The sequence below is a fragment of the Oratosquilla oratoria genome, chromosome 22, assembly GCF_046742065.1.
Source record: "Oratosquilla oratoria isolate Oo_2021 chromosome 22, ASM4674206v1, whole genome shotgun sequence".
Classification (NCBI taxonomy): Eukaryota; Metazoa; Arthropoda; class Malacostraca; order Stomatopoda; family Squillidae; genus Oratosquilla; species Oratosquilla oratoria.
The window spans coordinates 48,890,988-48,910,987 of record NC_134798.1 but is presented as its reverse complement, the minus strand read 5'-3'; the positions used below and the strand labels follow the sequence as shown (position 1 = coordinate 48,910,987).

General features: G+C 39.1%; 1 protein-coding gene across 6 annotated transcripts in view; it reads right to left on the bottom strand.

Annotated features, from left to right (window-relative positions):
- Positions 1-20,000, bottom strand: part of LOC143037551 (sodium- and chloride-dependent transporter XTRP3) — a 201,063-nt gene that overhangs the window by 6,037 nt on the left and 175,026 nt on the right. For 3 of the 6 annotated variants that reach the window (XM_076205969.1, XM_076205973.1, XM_076205970.1), the window contains exons 3-9: positions 19,295-19,528; positions 17,785-17,895; positions 17,190-17,431; positions 13,736-13,913; positions 12,843-13,044; positions 11,769-12,091; positions 10,675-10,875 (exon numbers count right to left, since the gene is read on the bottom strand). In XM_076205969.1, coding sequence (XP_076062084.1) covers positions 10,675-10,875; positions 11,769-12,091; positions 12,843-13,044; positions 13,736-13,913; positions 17,190-17,431; positions 17,785-17,895; positions 19,295-19,528 — 1,491 coding nt within the window. Of the gene's footprint in view, positions 1-794; positions 1,066-7,461; positions 7,598-10,674; positions 10,876-11,768; positions 12,092-12,842; positions 13,045-13,735; positions 13,914-17,189; positions 17,432-17,784; positions 17,896-19,294; positions 19,529-20,000 lie in introns of all 6 variants that reach the window. The other 3 variants (XR_012967478.1, XM_076205971.1, XM_076205972.1) reach the window with 3 other exon arrangements.

Genomic DNA, 20,000 nt, shown 5'->3' with positions numbered 1-20,000 from the left:
TACAGGCTATAATACAGCCTGTTCTTTCTAGTTAGTACGCACCTGTTCTTGGAATTTCATGAGCTCCGCGAACCGGTTATTAGAAATTGTCTTATACAGGCTATAATACAGCCTGTTCTTACCAATTATTAGGCACCTGTTCTTGGAATTTCATGAGCTCCGCGAACCGGTTATCAGAAATTGTCTTATACAGGCTATAATACAGCCTGTTCTTACCAGTTAGTACGCACCTGTTCTTGGAATTTCATGAGCTCCGCAAACCGGTTATTAGAAATTGTCTTATACAGGCTATAATCCAGCCTAAGTGATATTTGCATGCTACCGGCCTAATGAGAGAACATGTTGTTAACATGTTTGAATCCCACCACTAGTTAGAAGTGTTAGAAAAAGTTAACCAAAGGGTTTTTTTCAGCAGTGTTAGATAAGCTGTGAGAGAAAGATTGTGCTTGGCACGATTAGTTCTAGATAGTACCAACCATTCGAAATAAGCTTCCATCTATAAACAATAATCTTAGTGACGTAGAGCATACGAAAAGAGAATTGGTGACACAAAACAAATTTATTTCTGGATGGATGGCGTATAGTTTAAACAACAAACAGTGTGTTTGTGCTTTGGAAGTATGCTGTGGATAGATATGATAAAAAAAAACACGAACACATACACAAAACAACATCCGAACAGTTTAATACAAGACAAAGTGAAAGCAAGTGTGTGGAAAGTTCTGGAAGCTTAGACATTGAAGTGTGACATTTTGTCGTGAAGACGACAGGGGAGAAGGTGTGAGAGGACACACCCACAATGAAGGAAATAGGTGCTTTAGTGTTTTGCCGCTTGGTGCCGCCCCTCGAGGAGAGTCTTCAGCTTTGGGGAACTTCTGCTGGTGTCGTTTCATCTTGAAGTGCTTTCCTCGTTACCTTTCCGTTCGCGGTGGTCGACGGTAGGCCACAGGGAGGCCACGGGTAGCACAGCAAGAGTCTCTGATGTTGTCTCTGTTCACGCCACCAAAAGTAACGCACCACCACCACAACGGAACACCCTGTTAGTCACACCGTATTGCAGGAAGACTGGCAGCAGCAGATGAGAAAACAGAAGAAAAATAGGAGCGGGAATAGCAGCAACAGTAGTAGTATAGATGTACAAGTGGTATAGATGTACAAGTGTAGACGTATTAGTAAGCATCTCAATGAATTAGTATTAGTTAGTGGTAACAGCAAAAGGCACTCGTTAGTGGAAGCAATATGAGTGACTCCTGCTGGTTCCCTTACAGGAACCATTAATGGGAATGGGAATATCAGTCACGATGTTTCTGATGGCTGTGGGCTGGCCGGTATTCATTTGTATTTTTTTTTTTTTTTTTTTTTTTTGAAATATGTTAAAAACAAAAAAAAATTCCTCCTGAAATAATACTAACAAAAATCTTTACCTGGAATTCCTGCAATTTCATAGCAAATATGAAATCTACCAGTGCAAGGTCTTGTCATCCCATCCTTAGTACAGAAGACTAACATTGTAAGTAGTGACCTAAATTATTACCTCCCTAGGTTGAATTCTTTTAAAATGCGATCACGTGGCTTGGAAGTTTGTAACTAGTAGATTATCACTGGGTCAAAATTACGTACCAGTGATATATAACGCTACTCAAGGAAGCTTATACACACACACACACACACACACACACACACACACACACACACACACACACACACACACACACACACACACACACACACACAAACACACATACATAAACACACACACACACACACACACACACACACACACACACACACACACACACACACACACACACACACACACACACACACACACACACACACACACACACACACACACACACACACACACAGAAAACAAATCGGAGAGCCTAATCACCCTAGATTGGAGTATGCAGTAGCGGTATGATCTCCGCACAGAATGAATTAATAATAATGATAATAAAGATGGAAAACAAAGAGTAACGACCAAATTAATCCTCAAACTAACAGATAAGCCCTGTGGAAAGAGGCTAGAAGCACTGGATATGTTATTATCAAAGAAACTAGCAGGAATAGCTGAAAGTAATGAACTAAAATGACTGGGCGTAAATGCTTGGTTTGAAACGTGAGGGTACCATTAACTTAAAGAAACAAATTAAAAAAAAAAATCTTCTCTAAAGGACGTGAACGAATAGTTTTAGAACACTTTGGAACAGTTTTGGAATATAATTAAGTTATGGAACAAATTAAAAAACTATATGTCTAAAGGACGTGAACGAATATTTTTAGAAATTTTTTGGAGCATTTTTGGAACATAGTGAAGTTATAGAACCAAATTGAAAAAAACTAAATATCTAATGGACGTGAAGAAACCGTTTTCCGTCCAGATGCTTAAGGTCCTGGATTAACCCAGATGATAGAGCCCAAGGAAGACATGACGTAAACCTAAGGAGGCCATGACCTCATGTTACAAGTTACACATTTCTATATAATGTTGTCTAGTGACGTAAGTTTAGCATATCACAAAACTATCAAATATACGATGGTCATGATTGTTAATTTTGTACTAAAGCAAAGGGTTTCTCTTCATCAATATTTTATTATCATTATTCATTATTATTATAAAAAAAAAATTAGTGAAAAAAGTAGATAACCACCGATTTGTCCCAAGCTGGAGTCATACACGAAATTTGACCTGGATATAATAGATGGAGATTTAATTAAGACAGATATACAAGAACGTTGCTTCTTTCTTATATACTACAAATAGATGAATACCCTTAAACACAGACACACACAGATGTGTTATTTGTCTCAAAGTGAATGAACGAGACATCTCTCTTCTAGACGGAACAATGAAAAAAACAACGATCATGGATAAAAAAAAAAAAAACTAAAGTAAAAGGAACTCAGACGCGTGAGCTGAGATTTCTTCGATGTGAAACCAAAAGAAAAAACACTTAAACTAGATATGAAATGTCAAAAATATAATCAATAAATAAGAAGTGAACACAAGACGACGACTAGCAGTAGATCAACAGAATTCTACTCGAAAATTGATTATGAAAGTGTAACGAATGAAATGAGAAACGTGGATTAATAGCCAAAGACAATATTGGAAAAGGTGAAGGACCTATTTGAAACATTTGCTTGCAATATGAAAAATGACGAGGATTCTTAATGCGTTTGCTGATCAAAGCCCAGGTCATATAGGACTAGCAAACTTGGTTGCACATTTGATCGAGACAAAAAAAAAAAAAAAAAAAAAAAGGGAGATACATGAAAGTCAATATAATTTAAAGAGTGAATTTGACAAACTAAAGAGTGAGATAAACGTCAACGTAGCTGAAATAGTTAAGGACATAAGTAGCCCACTTATAAGGAGAAATAGGCCCTTAATATATAAATAACGACGAATTGGTCGTCGCAAACTACCCCCATCAGAAGGCCAGGACTTTGTAGCTTGGAATTGAATGAACCATGCCATTGGTCCAACTCGCTCGTGACTGTTCGAACGGTCGTCACCTCGACCTCCGTCGCAAACAGTGACGCTCTAATCTGCTCGGCCAGCGAGTATCCGTATATAGACAGAAAAAAAAATAAAAAAGAACAAAAAATCCAAAGAAGTAATGACGTCACTAAAGAGTATTGATTTGTTGGTAAAAGTTGCATTAGATGAAAATAAATGTTAAACTTTTAGTGAAATGAGGATTCTATTACATCCAGACCAGAAGGAGAGAGAGAGAAAAATAAAATAAAAGAGATTATTTAAAAAAAAAAAAGGAAGCTGGACAGGTGACTATGGATGATGAAGATAAAGTACACAAAAAAACTGAAGAAGTGTTTAAGACCGTGGTTTTCAATATGGGGGCTATGATAAGAATTTAGGAGGGTTATGGCCTGCTGTTAAACATTATGCATTTCTAAATAGTATAATCTAGTGATGTCATTTAAGCACATCACAAAATCTATCAAATATAAGATAATTATGACTGTCAATCTGTCAGTTTTGTTATAAAGCAGTTTATCTTCAACAATATTTTATCATTATATATATATTTTATTTTATTTTATTCTATTTTATCTTATTTAATTTATTTATTTATTTATTTATCTATTTATCTATCTATTTATTTATTTTATTCATGTATTTATTTATTTATTTATTTATTTATTTATTTTTGCGGGTGGGTTTTGCGGGACGAAATGAAGGGAAGCCACTGAAATATTGAGAATTAATAAAGAGAAAATGGAATGAAAATTTTTGAGAACCACTGGTATAAGACTTACCCAAAGCACTTCTTTAGTTTATTCGTGTTCTTTGGTGTCAATACTCACAATAAATATATGCAAGCGGGAAGTCATGGTCAATGATATTTAAGTCTAACTCATAACGAAAGATGTATAGGACATGACAAAAGACACACGACACAACAAGACGACGGTATGTCAGCAAAATTGAACTTAATCTTTACAACAACAAAAATCTTATTGAATCTGAAATACCAATGTCCTGTAGATAAGGGGACCATGTATTCCATAAATTCAGTATATCATTAAAGAATACAAAACACAGAGGCGAGCCTTAGCCAATGTGGCTTATAACTTTGAAAATGCAACCCAAGAGGACTAAATTATTTCTTTGAAGAGACGGACTGGAAAGAATTCAGTGAAAAAAGTAAAAACACAAGGAAGGAACGAAGACGATAATTTCGTTAGGAAACGCTCGAAACCTCGGGATCACAAAGTTGGAAGAACTCTTGAAGATGTTAGATACTAACAACTCCTGTCCAGATACAAGTCCTTGCTCGATAAAAACATCCTTTAGATCCAGTCAATTGTGAATTTCTTGGTTGTGCGTTTTGACTGTAAGGCTGCGTTTCCACCGAGCGAGTCAGGGCCGATTCTCGTCAAATGCTGTGAATTCGAATAGCTGGAAGAAGACTTTGTTTGCAACATTCGAGACTTCCCTAAGAACATTTCAACAATCTGTCTAACATTTGTAAAGGTTTAGCTCCTTTCATTTCGCCATTCGGTTTCTCAATACGTGACGCAAAGCCAATTTGACATTTGAAGATTGAAAAAACGGAAGATTGTAACCGAAGTCGTTTCTACCCAAACGAACTCACAACGGTTGATGAGAATCTGACGAGACTCGCTCGGTGGAAACGCAGCCTAAAGGACCTAAGCTATGACCTTCCATCCCTGAGCTGGGATGAATGCGTGGGTGGGTCTTCCGATATGGATGTGCACTTTTATTGAACCCCATTCTCTTAATTGCCCACAGGCACGTTGTCCTATCAACTTCCATTTGGGCTCTATTCCTATTACCATCCCGTTGAACTATGCGTCATTTCCTCATGGCAGATAAAAGGCCCCTTAAGTTTGCTTAAGCCTTGACTTAAACTTGGCTCTAAGTCACCCTTTGGTTGCCTAAAAGAGTTCCCCACTTGTCCACGTTCCTTGGTTTATAATTATAATACTAAAATGTTATTCACGATTACAGAACTATTACCTGTTAAATTGGTTATCTTTTTCTCATTTATGCGTGTCCCACAGTTCATAATCTTAATACTAAAGGGATATCCGTATGTTCAGATATGTTAACTGTTAAACTGGTTACCTGTTAATATGTTATTTGTCTTAATTCAACCGTCTAATTGAGCTGAAAATTACAGCTGACAAAAATTCCGTGCGATCCACCCCTTGTTCGATATACAGTATGAATAAAGTACTGCATATGTGTGTCTGTGTGTAAACATGACATGAAGAGCTTATATTCTTAAATTTCAACAAACTTTGCATACCCCGATCCATAAACACAGAAATCCTATTGCTATATAAACTAGACCTCATTATTCGGTGGACCGCGTGGAACTTTTGCCAACTATGTAAACAGATGCACATCGATCCAATCCTAGCACAGAAGAAACAATATCTGTATCACAAAGGCACACGTGTTAAGGCATACAGACACTTGTCACACATGTAGGATATCTGCTGGAGGATGTGGATTTCTGTCACAGGATAAATCTACATTCCACATGTTACTGAATCAATTCACATGGTTAAGACCCCTGAAACAAAGTAAGGAGCCTTGGCATAGGACAAGTATGGTAATCGACAAGGGGTTCTATAGCAGGGTAGATCAACTTCTCATCAAACAAGGAGGTGTAAAGTCAACAGGGGATTACTGTCACGTGATGAGAAGGTGTCACTGGACGCCGGGACGCTACAGGACTGGAACACCTGCTACATGAATTTTATGTTCCAGGAAGGAACAGTTGCTTTCGAGGAGATTACCATCTTTTGCTGCATTAGAGACACCCTCCAGTTAACTTTTGTTAGCATTCACAAATCATATCTCAGCCTCAAGGCTATGTTTCACTTAAGGTGAAATGTCTATTTGCTAAGAGCTTTTGGGTGACTCTTCACTATATGTAACTACTTGAGATTTGAGTCGAACCTCCAGAGCTTCTGCAGTAGTAGGTTACTTCTACGTCAGAGGTATCTAGTGCGCATGCGCATCTTCCGTAGGTCATATATTCATGGACATTAAAAAGTATATAAAAATAAACTAAACGCCAGTGAACTGAGCGTCAGGCGTTTGTTTTGAAATGGTGACAAATGGTGACTACTGATTTGTTTAATTGATTGATAACCTCTGGTCAATGACTAAAGGACAAGAAATAAATCAACAACTAATCACCGACTCAAAAAGGTCACTCGGCATAAAAAGCCATACAGTAGTTAGCTTTTATAGTACAAAACTATATGTACATATCAAATTTGGGTTCTGTTTTGAATTGAACCAAAGACAATTAATTTTTTTTTTTTTTTTTTTTTGCATTAGCTTACCGAATTTTTTTTTTTCTCTCTTTTTTTTTTTTTTTTTTTTTTTTTTACCATACTATGCCCGATAATAATTTTTAAAACATTTTACGTGGGATGTTACCAGTTCATGATACGAGATATTAATTCATGATATGAGTTAATATCATACTGCAGGAGCAGGATATTTGTTCCATTAGATTAGTAGGTTGGTATACAAAGGAGCTGCAAATAGAAAGGCACACATAAAATAAAGTCTCTATGCGATGTTAGTGACGATCGCGCGTCTGTACGACATTTCCACAGAAGCCAACACCACTGCTAAGCAGGAGAAACTCGAAAAGAAGGAGAGATCCGACAAAACTCCCCCTAACAGAGAGTTCTACCGCTCTGCCGACAGGAGGCAGCACGAGTCATGATGTGGACCTTTCCTCCGACAAGGAAGTGGTAAGAGTGACCGAGGAAGTAGAAATCCATGCTCGGCTGCGCTCTCGGTCCTCGGCAAAACGACGTGACCTTCTGTGGGGACGGGGGTCTCTCTATCTCTCTCTCTTTCTCTCCTTCTCTCTCTCATTCGGTGTAAACACTATGAAAATCACAAACACCATGCAAGAGACATGTAAGTAAGCACACCTCCCCCTCTTCTTAAGAACCTACGGGCTCTTATGAGCAGCTTCTAGAACTGATCGTCTAGGCTTGGGGTGGATTCGATCCTATCAAGGAACAGCCGCGTCCACTCACTGTCCGAAGTATCACTGCGGCTCAAGTTCTGCAATGAGAGCAACATCGGGGCGTGTGTGGATAGTATATACCAGTGAACGCCCTTTTCCTGTGGATCACTAACAAGCTAGCTAAGACTAGAAATGGCTTAGGGCATTCTACTATGAGCATTCCTTACGGTAATGGTAATCACTCATTCAAGTAATGCGAAGAATGCGAAACTTTGGGAAAACATTCTAGACACTAAGTCGTCGCAAAGTCCACGAAGTGAATAACTGCAACGTTATAGTCTTTACTGACAACAAATTGCTTGTTCATCCTCTGCAGAGGTTGGGAGACAAAGCCACGCCTCGGACAGGGAGGAAAAGATGACCAAAGCCTCTGTCTTTGGGTATTTAACTTAACAAGATCATAAGCGTGAATTACAGTCAAAAGACACGTTTGAGTGAAATAAAAGACGCCATGTCACGCCGTTACCTTCTTGGATTAGTAACGCCTTTGTGACGCCATTACATTCATAACGCTTGGTATACACAAACAATGGCGACGGTGGATCCTACTTCCTGCTCCGGCTCAGCCCAGGCAAAAGGATATTCGCGTCTTGTATACAATTGAACACACAATGATGCAGACGAATGACGTGCGTTTTGCATATCCATCGTGCAGTCAGGAAAGTCAACACCAGGCAAATGTTAATAATAAAAATGTGTGTATGCATATCCTTATCAATTATCACTCATGTTTACAACAATAACTGGATATTACCACAGACAATTCCCTTGAAAATCGCACGCACGCACAGACACACACACACACACATAGACACACACACACACGAACACAAACACACACACACATACACACCATTTTTACTAGCGAGTGATAGATAAGAATCACCAAAGGAGAAGAAACGAAAAAAAAAAAAATGGAAAAATAATATGAGAGTGGACCACATTTATATAGGCGGAATGATATTGGCCAGATTGGAGATCAGTGAATGTTTCAAGAAGAAAGATCCAGATATATTGCCTTTCGTTGAGATCAAGTTTGATAGAAATATCGATGCCCAAGTGAGTGAAGGAAACTGCAACTTGTGGCGAAGGAATAGAAGAGAGAAAATGGAAGGTAGAGTGAAGGTAGCATTGAAAAAGAGTGTATAGAGGGCAAAAGTGATACTGGAAGAAAATAAGACCGAGATGATAAATATCAGTGATAGGAAAGAGAAACGTTAATAGAGACTTTTCACTAGATTGTGTCCTACCAAAAACAAGAGGCAAAGTCCAAAGAATTGGTATTAGACTCACTGTAGAGAAGATGAAATCTAATGGAAACACAACATTCTGAAACTGAATATAAGTATGGGGAGACAATCATACAGCCATACGATGGAAAATAAAACAAATAATAAAACTGATAAAGAAAGGGATCTACTAGTCTTGGTTATGGCTAATTTGTAGCCCGAAAAACACATTGATAAGATGACAGGAGAGACACGTAAGATGTTGATGAAAAGAAGCATTTCAGTATACTGACGAAGATGCAATGAGCAGCTTTACTGTAAAGTCTCCCGCTTCAGGTTGGAAGTAGTGGTGTGGTCACACAAAAAGAAAGGTATAGCAAAAAGAAAGAATATAGTGCAGCAACCAAAATGATCTCTGGCTTTGGTGACAAAATGCGCGAAAAAAAAAATAGATAAACTGGGATCGCCAAGACGTGAAGAGAAGAGAAAGAGAGAGGTAGAATGATTGCTCTCTGTAGAACCGTAAAAAGTGTAAGAATTTTTTTGAGAGGGTCTATTAGTATGGGATGAATAAATACCAAGAGCACATAGCAAAAAAAAAAAAAAAAAAATATATATATATATATATATATATATATATATATATATATATATATATATATATATATATATAAGTGTAAATATATTCCAAGACCATAAAGAAATACAGGTATCCTCACAAATTGTGTTGACTTATCGAATCAAATAGAAGAAAATCGTAGAGGCTAACAAGTAAATTCAAATTAAAGTTTGACAAATAGAGACACTGGGACGATATCTGAGGAGCACAGGATGAACGAGATGGTCTCTTGGCTGAAGAGGACAAAAAACTCACGAAGTCATAGAAAAAAATAAAAAAGACTGCATGTCTAAAGGACATCAAGAAACGACGTTCTCCATATAGACGCATCAACTCTCAGAACAACGTAAAAGAATGACAACTCAAGTTTAAAAGCATGAACCATTTTAAGACTAAGTGTGACTGACGGAGACAAATACAGGACCTAACGAACAAGTCTAGTTTCTTGTTCATAGCGATTAAGTAAATAGAATTAGGTAAACACACACACACACGCACACACACACACACACACACACACACACACACACACACACACACACACACACACATGCACCTATAGATAAAGTGGCGTACATCTGTAACCTAGGCCAATCCATCAAAAAGTCAAATTTAGAACTGAACATTTCTAACTCTTTGCTGGAGTTCGGCGTGGACGACGACACTTCGGAAAGAAGGCACAGTCACCCTTGACTGAAGAAGGCGAGGTGAATCCTGCCTATGATACAAACCAGAAGAGGCCTCGCCCTTTCTTCACTTTTCGACCTAAATGCGGATCTGGGCTTATGTACTACAAGGACACTCTTTCAAGTCATGCCCTTCATGTGAATTGGCCACAAGCGTCAACCCTGTCACCCAAGGAGTACGAATGGACGCCAGCACAATATTAAACTTAATCATATTTTTTCAAATAATTCAAAACTTCTGGGAAATGAAAAAAAAAATGTGTGGTAAAAGAAGAAAACAATATATGAGACTTTAAGTCTCAATTAGATATTTGGTAACACACCTCCATGTCGTATTGTTCTTTTACCATACCTAAATCTACTGAAAAAAAAATTATGATAAACTTAAACTATTCCTAAATCCTAACAACCATATTATTTGTTGGTTTAGACGGTGTTACCTCTGGAAATCTCTTCCTCCCTTCCCTTTTCTCCCTTCCATCCCTGTCTTCCTTTCACCTAACTCCGACTTGTGAACCTGTCACGCTAGGAAGGATTTAACCACCACCTTGAACAAGCCATCCAACACCCCAGATACGTACCTCTTCTGCTCTGATCATGCCCTGCGTGGACATCGTTGTCTCAACCCTCTTGATGGAAGCTTGGTGGATGTTGGAGTCAAGACGGATACATTGCCATCGGCGCATGAAGTAGACAAGCGGGATGGGCAGGAAGCCTGCCATTAAGAGTACGACGCAAACGCCCAACGCCCAGGCAGGGTATTCCTCCTTGATAGCCTGGCCCTGTGTCAGGAGGCGAGAGAAACATGAGTACATGAGCTGAATAGAACCGCCAATGACGGCGATGTCAATCAAATAATTCCGACAGTCGTCTCCGAGAATCTTATAGTCTCGGTAGGTCAGTTGGTAGAGCGTCGGCTTTGCTTCTTCGCAAGCCTCGGTTCGAGTCTGGGGACGACTGTCGGAATGATTTGATGAGTACATGAGCTAAGGAGTTGTAGTTGCTTGAATTTGTCTGAACGATTACAATGTAAATAAAATCCCTGAGAAACTAAAGATGTTGGCACATTCCCTAGCACTTTTCGATTGGATTGACCGACCCGACTTGTAGAGGTGTCTTTTTATCTATTTTGTAATCGTTCAAACAAACCCTAAGAGCACTTGTGAAACTGGCTGTTGAACGCCTTCTCTCAACAGCAAATATTGTGAGACTTGCTGACAGATCTGGTCCTTATTCTTTAAGTATTTTTGTTAATATTGAGGCAATACACTTTTTTTTTTATCTGTAACACAGTGTCACGTTCTACTCGCCTCTCTCTCTCTCTCTCTCTCTCTCTCCCTCCCTCTCTCTCTCTCTCTCTCTCTCTCTCTCTCTCTCTCTCTCTCTCTCTCTCTCTCTCTCTCTCTCTCTCTCTCTCTCTCTCTCTCTCTCAGGCACACACACACACACGCGTATATTCCTATAAAGGAAGTCCTAGTTCGGTAAAGCTTCGCTGACACTGGGTTAGTTTAGTAGCCGCTGTTACTAGCTGCAAGTTAAGTTACCCGGCAAGTGAGTGTTAACACTAGTATAGTTTGGAAGCAAGTTTACTAACTTCCCGTTGACATTGGGCAAGTAGAGGGCTAGTTCACAAGTCGCTAGCACTAGCGGCTGCTAAACTAGTTAAGTGACCTACCAGATGCGGTTGCCACGCGGGATACTTCGCTGGATTTGTAATTCTGTATATGACGGAAGCCACGACGATGGTGAAGATGGTGATGGGGGATATGAAACGCCAACTTAGAGTCCAGTAGAGCCCAGGACGCTCGCCCACCATGTTCTCGATGTCGTCCGCGAACTTGAGCCAACCATAGACGTAAGCCACGACGATCGTCTCGAAGTAGGCGATGATGATCAGACCCATAGAACCCGCAAAAGTGTCGAACATTCCCACCCAGTATTCTCCCGCTCCAGTGCAGAAGATGAGGCCGATGAGGAAAGATAAGAGACAGACGGTTCCTGCACGGGACAAAAAGATGACCTGTGATAAAGGCAGTGGCGAATGACCTTAGTTGGCCTCTAGGCCACCAAAGCAAGGCATATGATCAAAAAAGGTCATTAATGTGATTATACTCGATCAAAATGTCAGTATTCCTAAATAGTACACATAATGTACTATTTTACTAACTTAGTCTCATTCAACCGTTCTTTGGCGGTACACGAGTTACTACTTTTCAGCAAACCATTGTACATAAAGATAAAAAGATAAATAAGTAAATAAATACAAATAAGTAAACGAATAAATAAACAGACAAATAGACAAATGAATAAATTAACTAATTACTTAATCAATTAATAGAAAATATATATTGCGGGGTTGGTTAGTCTATCCAATCCACTTTACCGTGGCATGGCTGTGCGCCCAACAGATATTAATATCTCTACATGTATTTGTCATCCTCACCCATAAGATTAACTAACGTTTCAACCAATTGTTTCAGCGCTCAGTACAAGGTTACTAAGTTTATTCCATTCATTAACTACTCTGTTGATAAATCAGTTCTCACCTATTTCCTTCTTAAATCTAAATTTGTCCAAGTTAGATCCTTTACTACGAGTCCTCCCCTGTTGCCATACCTTAACTTACACTTTCCAGAAAGACGAAGAATGCGGGGGTGATCTAATAGAGGTATTCAAATGGACCAAGGGCTTTAGAAAGGGGTGATGTAGGCAAGGTCATCACATTAAGAGTAACCTAACACTGGGTTACCTGTGAGGACTTCCTTCCTTATCCGGGCGAAGATCTTCATGTCAAAGAGGTTCGTGATGACGCCTTCCATGGTCCCGAATTGAGAACCCAGACCCAAAGCCAGCAACATCATGAAGAAGCAGAGGGACCAGAAGTTGCTGCCCGGGAGCTCGATGATGGCCTGAGTAAAGACGATGAAAGCCAGACCCGTCCCTTCTGCCGCCTGTAACAACATCAAAACCGTAACCAACTGAGTCTTGTAGTGAGTCCTGATGACAGACTGTGATCAGCTGGATTAAGTAGATCACATACTGTACATTGACGGTAGGAAAGAAACCGGGAAGTGTATGCCTATATACCCAAGGCGAAAGAAGTCTGAGTGCACACGAGAAAACACACACACAAACACACACACACACACACACACACACACACACACACACACACACACACACACACACACACACACACACACACACACACACACACACACACACACACACACACACACACACACACACACACACACACACACACACACACACACACACACAAGACATGCATACACACATACAAATACGTGTGCACGTATATGTGTGTGCATGTATGTATGTATGTATGTATGTATGTATGTATGTATGTATGTATGTATGTATGTATGTATGTATGTATGTATGTATGTATGTATGTGTATGTATGTGTGTGTGTGTGTGTGTGTGTGTGTGTGTGTGTGTGTGTGTGTGTGTGTGTGTGTGTGTGTGTGTGTGTGTGTGTGTGTGTGTGTGTGTGTGTGCGTGCGTGTGTGTGTGTGTGTGTGTGTGTGTGTGTGTGTGTGTGTGTGTGTGTGTGTATGTGCGTGTGTGTGCGCGCGCGCGCGTGTGTGTGTGAGAGAGAGAGATTTCCATCTGGCTCACCTGGCTTAGTTCGGCTGTGACGCTGCAATTCTTGAAATGATGGTGGGTTGTGTTCTGATAGAGCTCACTGACTTTGGGGTAGACGGAGGGCCAATAATCCTCGTAGTTTTCAATAGTGAGGTTAACTCCTCCAGTGGCATTTTGTAGGGCTGGAACTGAATGTAGCTTGCGGATGTTGCTTCAAGGAAAGAAAACGAGACTGTTAGATTCCATTACATTCCTTTGATTTACACAAAATTATATTTACAAATATATATGTATATATATATATATATATATATATATATATATATATATATATATATATATATATTTAGAGAGAAATATAAGAGGACCAGAAACGAATACACAAGAACTAAAAGAGAGGAAAAAAGAATTTTTGAAGAAAAGTTAATTGATCAGTACAAAAGCAAATATCTAATGTTCCATAGATTTGTAATTGGGAAGCTGGGAAACAGAAAAAAAAATCTTCAAACTAAAAGTAGATGAGAAAGTATATAAAAAAGATAGTAAACAGAAGTTTCCAATTGATATTCCCCAAAGAAAGTAATTTCGAAGAAGAGAAGAAGAATCATAGAAGTTGTGTTAATCGATATAAAATTGGAAGCGCGAGAAGAAAATAAATTACTAGATATCCTAGATGTGAGAAAAACCTGAAGACCAGATGGGGTTTCCATCTGAATACATTGAAATGCACAAAACTAATTGTTTTATACAGTACATGGACTTGATGTGTGTTTTCTGGAAGAAGGAAAAATGCCCCAAGATCGGAAAAAGGCAAACGTGGTTCCAATCTAAAGGTAAAGAGGAACTTTTAAATGATCGGTCAATGATCTTGACCAGCATGATGGCCAAGTTGTGGGGGAGAATTGTAAAAGACAGACGGACAAAACACAGAAGACGAAGGTCTTGGTAGAAAACCATTTCAGTTTCATAAAAGAAAGTGGGTTGTGTGCTACAATGTTCTATTGATATAAACCAGTATACGTCAGGATTTTATTTTACTGTCATCTCACGAATGACATGAATAGCCGCACTAAAACATTTGCAGATAAAGCCAAGATGATAAAAACAAATGAATAAGAAAATGAAGACGCCTGTACGTTCTTACAGGAAAGTGTAGCCAATACCTACAAACAGAGCCTGGAGTGGAAGATGAAATTTAATGCAAACAAATTCTGAAACTTGGAAATGGGTAAAAGTAATAGGAGACCATCATATACTGTACAATAGGAAATGAAACGATAAAGCAAAGGATGGATCTAGGAGTTTTGGTGATCCTAAGATTAAAGTAATGAAATGACAGGTGAGACATATAAACTAATGACAAGCATGTGAATGGCATTTCGCCACATTGGTATGTATGTGTATATGAGTGCATGGGTGGTGAGATAAACACATGGAACCGTTTAGGGATTTATTCTGACGTTTCGTCCTTACCAGGACTTCTTCAGAGTACATCATATACTCTGAAGAAGTCCTGGTAAGGACGAAACGTCAGAATAAATTCCTAAACGGTTCCCTGTGTTTATCTCACCACCCATGCATTCATGTACTCTGAAGAAGTCCTGGTAAGGACGAAACGTCAGAATAAATCCCTAAACGGTTCCCTGTGTTTATCTCACCACCCATGCACTCATCTGTCTTACATATTTCGATATATATATATATATATATATATATATATATATATATATATATATATATATATATATATATATATATATATATATATATGAGAAAATCACAATTCCCATACTAGAGTATGTGTTAATGTTGTAATATCCACATAAAAGGAACAACGCAAGAAAAACATAGAAAATACATAATGTGCGGCTACCAAAATAATTCCAAGCTCGTTTGTCCTCTATTTGACACACTACATCTGTTGTTCTCAACCCTGGCCCCAAAGGGAGCCATGGCAAAAATCTAAGGGGGCCATGGCTTGTTCTTACAAATTATACATTTCTGTACAATATGAGGAATCTGATAAAAAAAATACATGACTGTCCTGGTGGAAAAAAATTATCAAATATAAGATAATTATGACCGCCAATTTTGTAACAAAGCAAAGGGTTTCTTTTCATCAATATTTTTTTATCGTCACTTTTTTTTTTTTTTTTTTTTTTTTTTGTGTGAAGGAGGAAGTTTAGAGAAAAAAGTTTGAGAACCATTGCTCTACACTCACCCCACGGAAAGACTGCCACAAAACTTTCAATCATTTCCTTCGTCTACCCTTTCACTAAATGTTCTCAGCTTTATTGATTGCCCCTCATGAAGTACAAATACAAGCGTGGCATGTAGACATCTGTGGCAATTGAAGTATCCCTTATGTAACAGAAAAAATGTATCATATTTTCACAGTCCCATTTTCATACTCAACCTTTTTCGACGCGCGTGCCAAAATCGGCCATTTTTCGAAGTAAAAAATTCGTAACATGCCACCCACGTGGAGTTGACGATTGATCTTTCATTATTATCTTAGGTGAGCCCGGGTATAGCGTATCGGAGAAATGTCGTTAGCGTGCCACATTTGGCACGCGTGCCAATGGTTGCCCTCCCATGTAATAGGCTATCCCCCAGCTAAATATTAAACGTTTCCCTTCTGTACGGGGAATTGATAAGATTTTGACTTCGAGACGCTTTATAGTGGTTGAAACATCACCTTTGCCTTAAGTGCTCGAGCTACCAGTGTAGGCAATAGTCACCTGCGGCCGAAGCCCACCATCCCTTGTCGGTTCATTAATCTTCGTTTAACCCCTTTCACACAAAGCGAACAAGTTTAAGGTTTTAACCCGGTTTAAAGAGAGTTTACGGTCTAATCTCAAGTGAATCACTGATCTCAAGATGCCAGCTCTTGTCATTTTGTCCCCGTGAGTGTCACGCGTCTAGAAAACTCGAAGACCTAAAAAGGATTGATTATATCATCTGAGGTTGTCTGTGCAACCCACCGTGTGTTTTAGGGTCTTTTTAGGGTATGTTTTAGGATATTTCAGGGTCTTTAGTTCCATCCCTAATTATCAGAGTCACTCAGCACTCTTTTCTGATTGGTGACTAGTTTCCACTCAAAAGAAAAAAAAAAAAAAAAAAAAAGTTCTGTAGACCTCAATGACTCAACTTCTTTGGCACGATAATGTCCCCGTGGGTTCTCGTGTGCCTCCGTGGGTCCCCGTGGATAGATGCGCTGGATATCTCCAACAAAATACCCCAAATACTTTTGTGTGATGAAAAGGGAGGAGGAAACTTCACAACTTCTCAATTTAATTTTTTTTTTCTCGAAAAAACGCCAAATGACCTCAATAATAAAAAAAAACACATCAAAGTCCTATTCACACAAGCGGTTTGAACCGCTTTGTGTGAACGCCTCCTTTGTCATAGCAAATGAACTGCCACCGCGGTTGAAACCGCTAGTGTGAACAGGGTCTGAAACACAACGACCGGTCAAACTACTCACTGTTCAATACACTTCTCGTAGTTGCTCACTGCTTTGAAACCAAGCACAGCAAAGATGTCGATGGTTGCGAAAGTGGCGGTGAAGACTGTGATGCAGCACATGAATATGGAATCTCGTTTGCAGTTGTTTTTGATTGGGTTGTAAGAGGCGAAAGCTATCAAGGAACCAAACGCTAACCCGAGCGAATAGAACACTTGACACGCCGCGTCCATCCAAACGTCAGGATTTAGTAACATTGACATCTGAAAAAAGCATTGATAGAATGAATAAGTGAATAAATAGGTAAAGGAATAAATAAATATATAAGTAGATAAATGGATGAAAAGGTAAAGAGGAATATACGTGTAAATGAAAATTAATCAAATTTTCAAACATTAACTTGAACTCAGACAAATAGATAAATATAAAATCAAATGAATAAATAGATGAATAAGCAAGTGAAGAATTATATATATATAGGTAAATGAAAATTCATTCATCTTTTAAATCAACTTATATCCAAACAGGATAATTAATCATTACATCTCTTTCCACAAGACTGGAACTGAATGAGCCAGTGCCTTTGACAGTGCCACTTTTGGCACTCATGACTTACATCCGGCGTGAACATGTATGCCAATCCTGTTCCGGCGCCCTTGAGCGTGATAGCCCTTCCGAAGAAGATGATGAGGATCATGTAAGGGAAAAGAGCCGTGAAGTAGACGACCTGCAATGTCAAGGGAGGACTTTAGAAAGAGAACCTCCTAGGGTGAAGGTAGGACATCTGCAATGTCAAGGGGGGACTTTAGAAAGAGATCCCCTTATAGTGAAGGTGGGACATGAGTAGACGTAAAAGGGGATTTACACGGTCTAACCTAACGGTTCGTCGAACGTGGTTCGACAGACACGTGTTTAAAGTGATGTGTGAACGTGTGAACGGGGTATTTGGTTGTCGAACAACGTGTTCGACAACCAAATACCCCGTGTAAACCCCCTTTAAAACGTCTTGATGCTTCATCCGAGTCTGTCCTACTGGATTCACTCTTTTAAGGAGATTGGATTGTGAAAATAGGATTGGATCATTTTTAACGAGGTCAAATCCTTTTTATTTTTTTTTCCACAAAATGAGGTTTATTTTCTCTTAAAGGACCCTTTAAAAAGAATCCAACCTTAAGAGAGATCCAACCCTTTTAAGAGGATTCCAACCCCTTTAAAGGGGATCTGAAACCCTTTAAGATGAACCCAGCCTCATTAGAAAGAATTCAGACCCTTAAGACTTGCATAAAGAGTTGACCCCGCCCATCTGTGATACTCTATTTCCTGTTGTATATATTTAAGTTATGTACTGGATAAAGCTAAATAAGGTCATTCCATTCAGCTGAAGAGAAAGGCTTTCCAGTGTTGCATGGAACTTCTCATTCAACTCTGGCACACGCAGGCGATTTTATTTGCCTATATGACCCTCCCCTTGACAACCTAAGGCTAAGGTTAATCTCGGTAAACCACGTGCGGTGTTGATTCATTTCTCTTGCAATCCTCGGTTGCACAAGAGTCCGTCATATTCATTGTTCAAATGTACCTTATGTCTTTGTATTCGTATACACAAAGAAATATCTTATACTCTGAAGTAGCAAGTGTCTAAAAAAAGAATGATGAAATACTCAGGTATATCTGTATCAGTACTAAAAATCACAAAATGAAGGTTCAAGAAATTTATAGCCGACTGTATATGAGAGACGTTGTAAGTTTATGTTCTCATATGTTCCTCTTCTCATTGCGCTCGACTTGTGTATTTTATCTATGCTGCAGCCAAGTAATATCAATTAGCTTAGGGAACTTCATGTATTAAATGGGGTTCAATCTACTTCTGCTACTGATTCCTAAACCCTCAAGCTATTCTATTCAGGATAGGGAAACTTATATTAACAAAAAATAAATGTACACCTATATACTATACTATACATAGGTATTGATCAAGAGTAAAGATACTATAAAGAAAGAAAATCTTGATGACACAACAACAAGATTACCTCTTCACAACCCAACCCTACTGCGATGACAATATCTTCGCTCCAAGCACGAACACTTGCACGGGAACGTAACCAGAGTCACTAAGGAACCCTCACCTTGCCTGAGGACTGGATACCCTTCATGATGCAGAGCCACACAACAAGCCAGGCAAGGCCGAGGCACAGTACCATCCACCACTTGATGCCGCCGGTGTCGTTGATGGTGCTGGAGGCGTCGATGGTCATCCGGTACCAGAAGTAGGCGGTCTCGCTCGAGAGCTCACATTCTTCAACTTCGAAGGTCTCGTTCCCCACGACCTCCGTGGGGCAGTAAGAGAACGGCAGAGGATTCTTCGGGAGGAGAAGGAGGAGGCGTTAGATTTAAAGAAAGCAACATGCATCAACATGCATGTACTTGGGTACATTGACGATTTTTTTTTTTTTTTTTTGTAATTGATCAAAGTTCTTTACCCATGCATATATATATATATATATATATATATATATATATATATATATGTGTTTATATATACATATGTATATATATGTATATATATATATATATATATATATGTGTGTGTGTGTGTGTGTGTGTGTGTGTGTGTGTGTGTGTGTGTGTGTGTGTGTGTGTGTGTGTGTGTGTGTGTGTGCATGTGTTGTGTGTGTACATGTGCGTGCACATTTGTGTGTGTGCGCATGTGTGTGTGTGTGTATGTGTGTGTATGTGTTTGTGCATGTGTGTGTGTGTGTGTGTGTGTGTGTGAGTGTGTGTGTGTGTGTGTGTGTGTGTATGTGTGTGTGTGTGTGTGTGTGTGTGTGTGTG